Source organism: Podarcis gaigeae (assembly GCF_964106915.1).
Source record: "Podarcis gaigeae genome assembly, chromosome: 5".
NCBI lineage: Eukaryota > Metazoa > Chordata > Lepidosauria > Squamata > Lacertidae > Podarcis > Podarcis gaigeae.
The window spans coordinates 81,586,402-81,600,155 of record NC_139681.1 but is presented as its reverse complement, the minus strand read 5'-3'; the positions used below and the strand labels follow the sequence as shown (position 1 = coordinate 81,600,155).

The window sequence follows — 13,754 nt, the reverse complement described above, 5'->3', positions numbered from 1 at the left end:
CTTACTCCACCTCTTCTGTTGTTCTTTCCTCCTCTGGGTCCTTCTGCCCCCTGGGGTTTCCTCCTTTCTGGACTCTTCTGACGCTGACCCCCCCGAGTCTTGCCCCTCCTTCCGGCGGGCTTTAGGACCTGGCTCCCTATCCGGGCTACCTGCTGTGCCGCTCGCCTGTACATTTGAACTTGGCGCGCGCGCCCAGCCGGTAACTTTCCTCTTGACCGTTTCCCCGCTCTCCGATGGAGGCGTGGCCAATCCTGACTCATCTCCTCTCGCTGGTGGTGAAAACACTGGTCCCGATGCCTGGGACTCCTCCCCCCCACTGCGCTCTGGTGGGGAAGCTGGTCCTGATTTCCAACTGCTGCTCTGGGAGTCCCCGCTGGCCCCTTCCTTCTGGGATTTCCCCCTTGGCACCCCCCTTCCCCTGGCCATTGGCGCTCCCTTCTGTGAATCTTCCGATTCGCTGGAGAGGCTCATGGAATCCCTCTGATCACTGTCACCGCCTACGCTCCCTTCGGATTCCCCCCCTCACTCTCCATTTCCTCCCTCTCCTGTGCCTCTGCTCCTGAGCCCCTGACAATTATTATTATTATTATTATTATTGCTCCTTCATTGAAAATCTGAGATAATACTTTGTAATACAACAGTATAGAGTTTATGCTGGATTTCAGGAAGAATCCTCTTCACACATGAAAATTTCATTCAAGGGGGGTGGAGAATGGGGGGGGGAGCTGCACACCTGTACTTGTTAATAACCTAACCCAGCAGCTGTGAAGTAATGGGCTAGGAGCTGATCAACCAGTCAGCTTCTGGTTTATTGTAACATCACTGCCTCATGAAGACCAACATCTTGGGTCAGGGCATTACCAGCACTCCACGCATCAGCATTGGTGGCCACATGCTTGAGGTGGTGGACTATTCTGTCTACCTGGGCTCCACCATAACCAGCATACTTTCCATTGACACTGAGCTGGAAAAGTGTAGGTAAGGCAGCTATGGCAATAGCTCTCTCCAAAAGGGTATGGGAGAATGTTATACTTGCCAGGAATGACATCTAAATCCATATGTGCTGTGTCCGGAAGATTTTGGGCATCACGTGGCAGGGTAGAGTTTCAAAAAAAAGATGTGCTCTATCATACCCACATTCCCAGTATGTTGGCACGTCTGTCTCAGCGACATCTACGTTGGCTTAGCCATGCCCACAGAATGGAAGATGGCAGGGTCCCCAAGGATGTGCTCTACAGGGAGACATCTGCATTACAAAGATGTCTGCAAGCGTGGCATGAAGACTGGCAACATGAACCCTGCTATGTGGGAGCCCCTTGCAGACGATCTCAGAGCTTGGAGACAATCAGGTTGTGTATCCACAACAGTGACCAGAGGAGGAATGACCACTGGAAGGGAGCGCAGAGAGAAGAAACACCATGGTGCATCTGTAACAGCGAAACCAGATGCCTTCATCTGCCCCAGCTGTAACAATCCCATATTAGACTCTACAGCCACAACAGGCGCTGTAACTCCAACAGTTTGACCTCAGTGGCACACTCTTTCATAGTCTTTTGAGACTGATGAATAACAACAACTGGATTAGCTTGGAAGGGGCAGAGGCTGGTGGCTGCAGCTGTGCTACCAGTTGGAGCAGGGGCATGTGGTAGAGGGTGCTTGGAGGAGGGCATTTGGAAATAGCAGCACTGGTGGACCCTGTTGGAGTTTATGGGTGCTGGCAAATGTTTCATAGTGTCGGGTGAAAGGAAGCCGAATCTGGTCCACTTGAAGGATTTCAAAATCCATTGTTGGTCATTGCCTTCATACGGATCCACCAAAATAGTACAAACCAATAAGCAAGCTTTCAGGTTCCCAGAACTGTTCATTAATTAATTAGGCTGGATACTCAGCTTTCCTCCACTCCGCTCCCATTTTGCTACCTTAATGGTGAAACCCCAAATTCTGCATTTAGTCATAGCCTTAAGATAGACTCTGAGGAGGAGACTGCAGACTAAGTAAAAGCATCACTTATTGCAGACCCTGATGTTAGTTACTCCCAAACATTTTTCAGCCACTGTGTCATACATTCAAGCTATTAATGGAAAAAATCCCCTACTCCACTCTTTCAACAATTATATGCAAAGTGAGAATTCTAATCCATGGTATTGTTTATGAGTCCATGGTTATTGTAATGAGAATCCATGGTTATTGTAATGAGAGAAGAAACACAAACTTTACAGAGACTTTTCTTAATCATTTGTAAGTTCATCTATTACAGAACACACAGCATAAAATATTGAAGTTAAGTCTGTTTACAGAAAAATACTTTAAAATGGGACTTTCTTCCTACAGAGGAATGGGGAGCGGATTAACAGTAGCTAAAGCCAGATACTATCTATTCCTTTACAGCTGGCAGGAATAATTTATGAGGCTTGCCTCCTTCATTTTTGCTGCTTCATGCAATTTTTTTCCTTGACTTAAATATAAATAGCTCCTAAAGAATTAGCCATGCTGGTGCTGAGAGAGAAGAGAGAATGAGTCACATAACCAGTGTGATAGTGTTTGAAGAGAACCAGACCTGGCTTTCTGGTCAACACAGACATTTTTATTGTGTCTGATGTAATGGAGCTGAATCAGCGAATTGCTCCCTCGAGAGCCATCAGGAGATATACATATCATTAACCCTTCTACAGCATATGCAACTAGTTACAAAGCATAATTTAATTAAATACGCTAACAAATACTCTTTTGCTTCCATCTCTTTTTTGCTTTTCATCTGTTGCTTTATATGTGTATGTGTTTGTGTGTGTGTGTATGTATGTGTGCCACTTTTACAGTAGTACTGCTTAGAAACAGACTTCAGTTAAAATGTCATGCAATTTCATGAAAAGCAACAACACCCAGTATTAGAATTAACTTTGGTAGTTGCTCTTAACATTTGTGCCAGGCATAGATTATGTTCAAAGCCAAACACACTTCTACATATAATACAAAAAACAGTTGCATTTTCTTTGTCCCTGATTTTTAAAATGCTAAGTGTCTGAAGAAAAGACCAGTGCCTGACGCCTGTGACTATTCATACATACCTTGTGGGTGACTTCCTGTGGGTTTGTATGCCTGCTTTGACACTGTTGGTCATGTCGCATTACTCTTACACAGAAATAGAAATCAGGAAGGACTGAGGCCTTCTAATATTCCCCCACCCCCGCAGTTACAGAAAATGAATCACAAGAGAGGACCCCTTTCTCAGTGCCCCAGAGAATGAAAGAAACATTTATATAAAGCATAAAGAACATTATAAGCCACAGTCAGTACGAGTGCACACACACATATACATGATTTTTTGTTGTTACAATCATTTAGTCAATCTGGTCCTTCATATAAAGGAATGTTACTTTTCTACTTTCTTTACCAGAGGTTAATTGAGCCCCATTAGACAATGGTTAGTGCCATTTTTATTATGGTTCTGAATTCTTTTGCAGATTTTAAGGGATTTTTTTAAACCTGTGCACTATTGTACAAAAATAAAACTCTACTACAGTGGTTTAGTTTAGTCTAAGTATTGGAACATCATCTGTATTTTTTAGACTTGCGGGCAACACATTTTCCTACTGAATATCTTGTTATATTGTGAATGCCTCTGCATACTAACTTTTAATTATATTATTGATCTCTACTCTATGCAATAGGACATCTCCCATATGTCTCATCATTCAAATGCATGAGCATAGCTTTTTAAAATGAGTAGTCATTATAGTAGCTGTACCCTTTCTTGAAGATGTGGTTGAGGTGGAGCGGTGGTCAGAAAATATTTTTACCTTCAGAGGGATTTTTGGTAGTACCACCACTTCCTTGACTGTGAAGATAATGAAACTTGGGCACAATAATGGGATGGAATTTAAACCTGTATCTTGCCCTGGCCTCAGGTATCTAGAGGAAGAGTTTACACTCTGTGTTGTTTCCTGCTCGCATTTCAGAATAGATTGATGGGAATGAGTTTTTATAAAGCTTGACAACATTATATAAATCTGAAACAAGAATTGTGTAAAAAGCATTATTTGCAAGTTTCTATAATCTCCTTACTGTTTTCTTTGCCCTCCTGTAAATGAAGGTAGGTAGCAATGATAATAAAGAGAACCAGTTGACAAAGACTACAATGGCATTTTGTTTCTTCACTTCAGAATGTGTTGAGATATTTTCTAGATGATTTAAACTGCATGGTGAAGGGTTGTTAAACTCTGTAGAGTGCATGAAAGCCATTTTATTTTCAGATACATTTGGTTACTTACTTTTACTGCCACTTCTCTCATCATAACAAAGCAATTAAAAGGACTACTTCTTATGATCGTTGCACTGTGGCATTGGACTAGAGTATAAAATATGTATGATACGTATTTGTTCTTCATACTTGCATGATACTTTGTACTCAGAAAAAAAGCAGTCTTAAGATTTCCTTTATAATATAGAATCATAGAGTTGGGAGGGACCCTGAGGATCATCTAGTCCAACCCCCTGCAGTGCAGGAATCTGCAGCTGCCCATACAGGGATCGAACCTGCAACCTTGGTGCCACTAGCACCGTGCTCTGATCAATTGAGGTATCCAGGAGGGAAGTCTGTACCACTCTTTGCAGTACCTTCCTCCCGAAGGCTGCATCTGCAAATATGTATTTGTATTCTGTATTTGTAATACAGTATGTGTTTGTCAGCAAATATTTGTAGATATATTTTTAAAGTTTTCTATTGGGATTAAACTCCATGATCAGTATCAATTTGAAATGAAAAAAGCACCATGAATTATTTTATCCCATAATTAAAACTGTTGCTTTTGATTCTGTAAAAAAAAAAAATGTAATTGATAGGCTACTCTTTCAAAAAAGTAGCTACTATGCATGGAATAAATGCATTACTACATTGAAGATGATATTTCCATTCAATAACTGTAGACCTAGCAAATTTGTTTCCCTTAATGCTGTTCAGGGATTGCATCCCAGTTTTCCCTAGTATGACCTATATATTTGAATGTATTTATTTTTTTACCAAATTCAGTTCTTTAAATAAATTACACTGTACTATCATGGTTTCCCTTGTGGCCTCCCATTGATTTCTTTGGAATATACTGGCAATGACTGAGTAGAATTCTACTGAAATTTGACAGTGCACTGTACCCAGAATTTAAAAAGAGGTTTTTGGCAGCAATTCTTTTCCAGAACAGCACATTTTGATATGATACAATTCACTAGATGAGATAATGATCCTAATATTTGAAAGTAGGTTATGCATTTAAACCATATCTTAGATTAGTAAAGAGCCAAATCATTGACTAAATTCCAAGATTAAGAATGAGAGGAGGACTGAAATTATTTTAAAAGTTAGCAGTGGTTTCAGTTCTTAATCACCGTTGTAGTACAGTGGTACCTCGGGTTACAGACGCTTCCAGTTACAGACTGCGCTAACCCAGAAATAGTACCTCAGGTTAAGAACTTTGCTTCAGGATGAGAACAGAAATCGCACGGTGGCAGCGGGAGGCCCCATTAGCTAAAGTGGTACCTCAGGTTAAGAATGGACCTCCAGAATGAATTAAGTTCTTAACCCGAGGTACCACTGTACATTAGTTCACTATTAGTCTATTAGCTTTGTATACAACAGTGACTATAAACCTTGGTTTCATGGGTAATACAAAACCTTTGTATTACAGCTGTTTCTGCCCAGAAGCAAATACTAAAGTTGATTTAATGTTAATTTTGTGCAGATGCACATGCAAGTAATGCTTATGGCACTGTGCTTCTGGTATGTTAATTATATACACGAGCAAGCCACCTTGGAGGGTTTACACATCAAACAAATAGGGCTGGCCCAACTGAAGAAGCAAACTGGACAACCACTTTGGGATGCCAGTCTGAGGTATTCAAATGGCTTGGAGAGTGCAAAAGCTGCTGCATATGCTTTTGTAGGGGGCAAATAGGTGGCTTAGCAATTCATTGACTGGGTTGTTTCCTACATTCCAGGTATTTCTGCACCTTCCCCATCTATTTGGCTAAAGATCAGTGACTGTCAGGGTTTCAAAGAGCTTTCAGTTCCCAATTATCAGCATATCATTGGTGCTTTAAAGAGTCCTGCATGGCACTTTGAAACTACAACAGTCAGCTGATTGTCAGGGCTTCAAAGCACTGCATCACATGATGTCATTGTGGTGTCAGGTGATTGACAGATAGGCAGCCATGCTCACCTGTCAAATTTGGCTGGCAAGAGTTAGGGTAGATGAGGATCTGGCCCACCAGCCTGATCCAGTTCTTCACCCCTGATGTAAAAATACAACCTTGTACGACCAAATGTGAGGGGTCAAACCAGACAATCTAACAGAGAAGGATGGGTCAAGCAAAAGGAAGCTGTGGTTGGGCTAACGAAGGAAAGCAGCTCAAAACATGGGGGATTGAAAAGGGGATAGCAGCAAAGAAAGGCAACAGTGAATAAAGAAAGAAGTTCAAGTTATAGCCATTTGGAGGAAACAAAAGAATCTCAGCAAAAACCGCTGGAGGAAAAAGCAATACCAGAATGGAGCAAAGCCAGCTAGGAACACAAAAGATACTGGGTCTGGTACTTGCCTGTCCACTTGACTACAGGTTACATTTCTAGCCATGTATACATACATGTTCCCATCATCCAGTGAGCGCCTCGTTACTGATGCAATTTCCACTGTGTTTGTTTGTGGGAATAAAATATATTCTGCATTTTATGTGTTTATGGAATACCTTTTTATGGATCCTTTTTTGCAGCCATAAGGGGGAACACACAGGAAAAAAATGTGCAATGCTGCTCAAATGTCACTGAAGTTTGGCTGAAGTTTCTACAAGTTACCCATTTTAAAATGTATTTATTTCCCCCCATATCTTTAAAATAACCTATTATAGAGCATTGTTTCCCATCAGTTACAGAGGCGCTGACAGCATCTTCTAATTACAAGAAATATGTATGCTGCTGCTTTTGGTTCTCACAAAACTTTTTAATCTCTAGAGAGAAACCCAAAGACCCAAACACAGATTTTTGTAGAAGTGTGTTTATACTTAATTTTAACACAGTCGTAATTTTATCGTTGGTGTTTTTAATATGCTCCTGAGAAATCAAGTGTACACTTTAATGTTTTGCACATATCCCAAAACCAAACTTAGGCTGGTGAATTCATATATACTGATTTAGAACTCTTGTAATAAGATCTGATTTTTGGCTTCCTTTCCCTTGAAAATGAAGTGGGTCTTTTTAAACAGCTACTGAAGGCTGAAACAATCTTTCTTCAAGAGAAGTAAGAGTTACCCTGTGCCAGGCTTAATACCATGTTAAACTTTTCCATTTGACACATGTATCCAGATCTCTCAATATGTGCTATTTTTACTTTTAAAACTTTTACTCTGTATTGTTCTTCTGTTTAGGTTTGACTGTTCTGAGTTTCAGAAACTTGAATTTATTTATTTTTTGTAGTGAAAACCAAATTTCTAAATAGGAAAGGTTGCCTTGGTGTCTTCAAAATCTTCAGTTTGAGCAGTGCTGTCTTAGAGTCTTCAAAACACAGGTCTTAGAACTTGCTGCTTTATTATGCTACAATAAGTCCTAAAAGCTTATTTATGTTAATCATATGCATTGTACAGTATACAATGAATGCAAATGTGACATTCCCAATTTCTAAACTATGGTTAAACATTCAGGAGAAAGCTATGGGATTGCAGGGTATATCTGGTTAAATGTTACCTCTGCAGTAATAGTAGGATGGTTTTGACAATTGTTTGAGGCTTCATACAAAGTATATGAAGCCAAGAATGAGCAATGGAATGAAGCTATTCTCTGTAGCAACCCCCTTCCATGCTGCTTTGGAGTTTAGTTTCTGGCTTGTATCGAGCCAGATCTTGTGATGAGTTGGATTCTGGCTTATTTTCATGACTTGACAACTGGATAACCTGCTTCAGATGTAACACGGAACTCTGGCTTAATATAAGCAACAACAAAAAAGCTCCAAAGTAGTACATCAGGGGAGGGAGGGCCTAGGGAGGAGAACTCAACCCAACACTAATTCCTGAGATGGTCCATACTGGGCCATTAATTGCAACCAGGGTTCCCACTTCACCCATACTAAAACCATAAATTGAAGTCATTTTTAGGCATGGATATACAGGAGCCATTGATAGTTATAGCCACAGTTAACATTACTGGAAATACAATTGTTTCCACAGGTAGAACTGCCAAGGTTCTGTGGCCTCACAGTTGCTTAATTATTAGATCAGGAACTCATACGTGACTCCCCTCCCTCAGGTGTGTCACTTTCTGCATCATATGCAGACTGAGAAAATCACAAATACGTGAAGGTATACTTGGAGAAGATTCAGGTCACCTTGTACTACTAAGGTATCTGCATTGCTCTGTCATCTTTTAGGTGAAATAGATTTTGTGAAGCTGTAACTTATTTCAAATATTACTTTTTGCACTATGGCCTGGAAGTACATCTGCTTAGTATTTATATCAAATTCTTTGGTAGGACAATTTAATGAGCATTTGGCCCTCAGTATTATTTTCATGCATTGTATTGCATACCTTAGATCATTTTCATTAGAAAAGAATGTTAAGAGCTTCCTGCTTTCCCCTGATTGTTCAGGCCCATATTACAAAAACTGATTATTAAGCCTGAAATAGACACAAAATGAGATGCAATAAAAGATGCCAGCATCATAATATCGTTGAAGATTTTTCCATCATTTACCATATTGATCCATTGCTCTGGAAAGCAACTACAATGTCATTCCCACCTGAAGAAACTACTATGAGGAAAGCATATCCCCCAAAACTGTAATTTTTTCTGATTTAATTTCTACTGTATAACAATTTACAAGTGCTTTTGTAACAATTTACAAGAGCCAGTACAGTGTAGTGGTTAAGAGCGGTAGACTTATAATCTGGGGAACCGGATTCACTTCCCCGCTCCTCCACATGCAGCTGCTGGGTGACCTTGGGCCACTCACACTTCTCTGAAGTCTCTCAGCCCCACTCACCTCACAGAGTGTTTGTTGTGGGGGAGGAAGGGAAAGGAGAATGTTAGCCACTTTGAGACTCCCTAGGGTAGTGATAAAGCAGGATATCAAATCCAAACTTTTCTTCTCTTCTTCTCTGCTTTTGACAGACCACTGCTTATTTAAATAATGTATATTGCAGTGTTAACTTTGGGTGGATGAATAGGTTTCAAGTCTTGAGACGTTCTCATTCTGCATTAGTCAGACTTTTGCTGGAGCTCTTTGCCTTAGGTCTGGGTGCTGTGCTTTCAGAAGGATGTAGACAAACTGGAATGGGTTCAGATGAGGTCAGTGAAGATGGTCAAGAGTATAGAAGACAAGTCCTATGACTAAAGGTTGAAGTACATTTAACCTGGAGAAAAGAAGCCATGGCAGGATCGGGATGGGCATAATAGCACTCTTCAAATACTTGAAGGGATATTACAGTAGAAGAACCAAATACTTAATATCTGCTGCCTTGGAAGGTCTTTAGGTACAGGATAGTAGATTTGGATTGAACATAAGGAAAGACTTATTAATGTTAAAAAAAAGTTTAACAATGGAACCCGTTTACCATAAACCAGTGAGGATGTTGCCATTGGACATTGGGGTAAATTGGCCTTGTTGTAATAATAATGGACACAACTGGTTGCAAAGTACATACACCATGATATGGAACTGTTTAGCAAACACAATAGGCCTTGATAAGGCATAGTAGCAACAGGACAAACCAAAAGTTTATCATTCTTTTCTGTTCATGACACCCCAAACCCTAGTAAGCTTAATGGCTGAGCAAGGTTTTAAACCTGAATCTCCCTGACTCAAGTCCAACACTTTGCATACTATTCTGCATTTATCTTCTAATGTAGCCAGAATATGACTTGAGGGGCAATTGTGTAGGGTGCATGGAAGCTCATGCCACAGTAAATGGATTGGTCCCTAAAATGTCTCATCATGTTATATGTCTTTGCTGCAAGACTTCATACAGCTGCTCCTTTGACTTTGGAAGGAGGAGCTTTCATCAACAACAACAACAACAAAACATCCACAATAGATAAAGCGCTACTTTCTCTGCCCTTTGTTCAAATAAGATCTATGAAGTTTGAATCAACCTTTGTCCCATTTTGTGTCTGTATATGTGCTGTTTTAGTTGTTTTGTAGCATTCTCTAGACGGAGGCACCTGCAAGGGAACCACAAAGACATCTATTCCCCCTCTGTACTTCCCCACCCACAGATACCTATTTAACTGTTTCACAAAAATTGTCTGCTCCACATAACAAGTGTTCACTGTTGCTTAGCGATTTAGACTTTTATGTGAAATTATCCCAGAGATACAAACTTTTTTCCTTTTATTTTGCACTCAGTTCATCTATTAAAAATCTGGAATAGCATTACCTTACTGTTAGCTAATTAGGTTCATGCCTTTGCTTCAGAAACCATTTAACATTCATTTAGTGCCCTCACTGTCCTGGATGCTGAACAGAAAACTAAGTAATCCTATCACTGTCCCAAAGACAAATAATTTAAGAGTGATAGACAAAGATGTTGTATGCGTACACATGCACAGAGCATTATTACTGCATTGTTGTAATATATGCATTGTGTACTGTAGAAGTAATTACAAGTGGAAGTATGCACTTTTTTTTTTTAATTTGCAGTGGTCCTATGCCTTAGAGAAACCAAACACCGGCAGCATATTTAATATTGCTTGGTCTACTGATGGCACGCAAATAGCGGGGGCTTGTGGAAATGGACACGTGATTTTTGCTCATGTTGTGGAACAGCGCTGGGTGTGGAAAAACTTTGGAATAACATTAACTAAAAGAAGAACGATGGAGGTATGTGTTGGATGTTTCAAGCTTTGTGAGTGGCTCACAAATGTGGTGAGCACAAAATGTTGGCAGAAAATAACAGGTACTTTTTGAATATCCTTTTCAGTTGTAGATGAATTAAGTGAATGAGTGACATCCATCTCTAGGGCCAGCTAACTATCCCCGGGAGATATGTTCATCAGACAGCTGGATTGAGCAGCTTTCAGGATGCTCCTGGCAATAATAGCATGTTGACCAATATGTTTATGAACTGAGGTCAATTCTCGCAATCCAATGTGAGCTTGTTGGTGTTAGGAAGGCTACTCTGGAGTAAATTGACTGTGGAGTATACCTCTGGTTACTGCAGTGGCTGGAAATTCAGAATAAAAAACTCACATTTATGCTAGAAATTATTTTGCAGCTGGCAACAAAGTCACAGCTGCAGAAGCAATAGCATAATAGTCCATGCACAGATAGCCTTGGTTTACTGGCTTTGGAAAAAACCTGTACATGTACACAGCTGTGGTTTACCATTATAGCAGCTGCAGCATTGTTGGTTTGCTTTTTTTACTATAGTGCAGGTTTTTCTGCTAAGAGCAGGGATAGCGCTAAATGTGTCTGTTTTCTTTGATCACAAAATCAGTACATTAGCCAAGCACTACCCCCCCCCAACCTAATAGTGCTTCTTGATGAAACTTTGCCCCGAATATTTCAGCCCCAGGTTAAAATAGTTTTCAGCTAGGTAAAACATCTACTATGACTTATTTTTACTACTAGTTGTCCAGCCTAGAGAAACCATAAGCTTTTCATACCTAAAATCTGATTGCTTACAGAATATTTTAAAGAGCCTTTTATTAGACCCAATTAAAGATTTTCAGGCAACTTTCTATTTTATGATTACCTTATTATAAGTGAAGCCTAAAAGAATTGTGAATGTAGGTTCTTTTAAAAACACATGGTCCTAAATTTAAAACGTGAGTCTGAGTATCTGAAAGCAAATGCATTAATTTTTTACCTGCTAAATGTTCTGTCCTCGGTGACCAGACACTGACTCATAACATCCCACCCAGAGGACAGGGAGATAATATACAATTTCTGTTGTTACAAGTTTTCTCAATTACACATTCAGTATTAGAGTTCAGGCCAAGCTTTTCAGCCCTGGGTGCCCAGTGTTAGGCTCCCAAATCTATAATTAGGCACCTAAATATCTTTTGGCCTGAAGTGAAGTTGTCTTTGATGCTGAATATATAATTGGGAAAACTTGCAACAACAGAAATTCTATATTACCCATCTGTCCACTGGGTGGGATGTTATGAGTCAGTGTCTGGGAATATGGAAGACAAATTGGCAGGTAAAAATCATATTTTTGGTATTCATTCCCAGACAGCGAATCGTAATGAATGACTCTGTCTAGTAATCCCTGAAGCTTTAGTTATATTTAGCTTGTACAGCTTCGTGGGAAAGGTATACAAAGGAGTCTTCGCTAGCAGTGTATTCAAATCACTTGCACATAATTTAAATTCTTGTTTTGGGGTTGTCTCAAGAAAAGTTTCCAGCCCAGCTTCTACCATGTTGTTTAGAAATAAGAATAAATGCACAATTAACACATCATTCTCAATCTTATATAAAAGCTTTAGTTCACTTTTGTTATAAGATTCTGGAAACCAGAGCTGACTAGATCTCCACTGGTCCTGCCCTAGTTTACTGCTTATAAATAGTTAAGTGACATTAATTGTGAATGATCATTGTATTTCCATGTTCAGGATGGGAGGAGCTGTTCCCTTTTAACAACTTTCACTTTCCAAATGTCAACTTTCTGTGAGGCCTTCTCAGATACCAGTATCTAATGATACCAGTATGTAATGAACAAAGCCCTGAACAACTTAGGCACAGGATGCCTTTCTCTTTATGTCCCAAGTCTGTTGCTGCAGTAATCTGGGAAAGCACTATTAGTACTACCCCATGGCCAGGGAAAATGAGTCTTATTTATTAGGAGTCATGTATTCAGTCTTTGACCTCAAAGAAGGCTGCAGCCCTACACTACTGATCTGAATAAAGATACTGGTACATAGGAGCACACTGCATATTGCCAGGTCTCACTCAATACATTAACAATCTTCAGCTCAATAGTTTCTAAATTATGGGCCCTAGATTCTTTAAAATAAATACAAAAATGGGAGTTTTAAAGCTTGAATTTGAGGAATATAAATACTTGAATATTCATTATTCATCTTCATTTCCTGACATTCTGTACTGTCCTTAGAGCTAAGAATAAGGCTACTTCTTTGCTGTTGCTTTCAAAATTATTTAAATTTTATTTAACCATTGGCTTCTGTTCCCACTAGGTTCGTAATGTACTTAATGACGCAGTGGATTTACTGGAATTTCGAGACAGAGTCATTAAAGCCTCTTTGAACTATGGGCATTTAGTAGTTTCAACATCTCTTCAGTGTTACATATTCTCGTAAGCAGCCTGAATTAATGAGACACAGCCATCTGATCAATTAAAAACCTTGAATTTTTCACAGCTACATGATTTGATTTGGGAAGCATCCATTGTTTCATGGAGATCTCCCATAAACCTAAGCTAAATGACATAAACTTCTCATAACTGTGAATGGAATTAGCTATGTTCATTTCCCCATGAGTGGGACCTTCCCAGTGAAGCCACATGTTACTGCTTATTGGCATCCTGTTTCCCAGTGCAACTGTGCACTATTTTGGTCTGTAACCTTTTAATCACTACTCATGCCAACTTTCCAAATTACTTTTTTAAGTTTGAAGTCCTCTAACAAAGTTTAGGGGTACAGTTGGAAGTTCTGTTTCAAGGGAATATGGCAAAGCTCTAGTGGGCATTTAGCTGATGTCCATGTACATTCTACTGGTGCATAAAAGCTGTAACTAATGTTTAAAACAAGGCTGGCCCAGCCATG

At 39.7% G+C, this 13,754-nt stretch overlaps 1 protein-coding gene across 4 annotated transcripts in view; it reads left to right on the top strand.

Annotated features, from left to right (window-relative positions):
- IFT80 (intraflagellar transport 80) overlaps positions 1 to 13,754 on the top strand; it is a 67,665-nt gene that overhangs the window by 36,597 nt on the left and 17,314 nt on the right. For all 4 annotated transcript variants that reach the window (XM_083739419.1, XM_083739421.1, XM_083739420.1 and 1 more), the window contains 2 exons: positions 10,669 to 10,848; positions 13,167 to 13,285. In XM_083739419.1, coding sequence (XP_083595545.1) covers positions 10,669 to 10,848; positions 13,167 to 13,285 — 299 coding nt within the window. The remainder of the gene's footprint in view (positions 1 to 10,668; positions 10,849 to 13,166; positions 13,286 to 13,754) is intronic.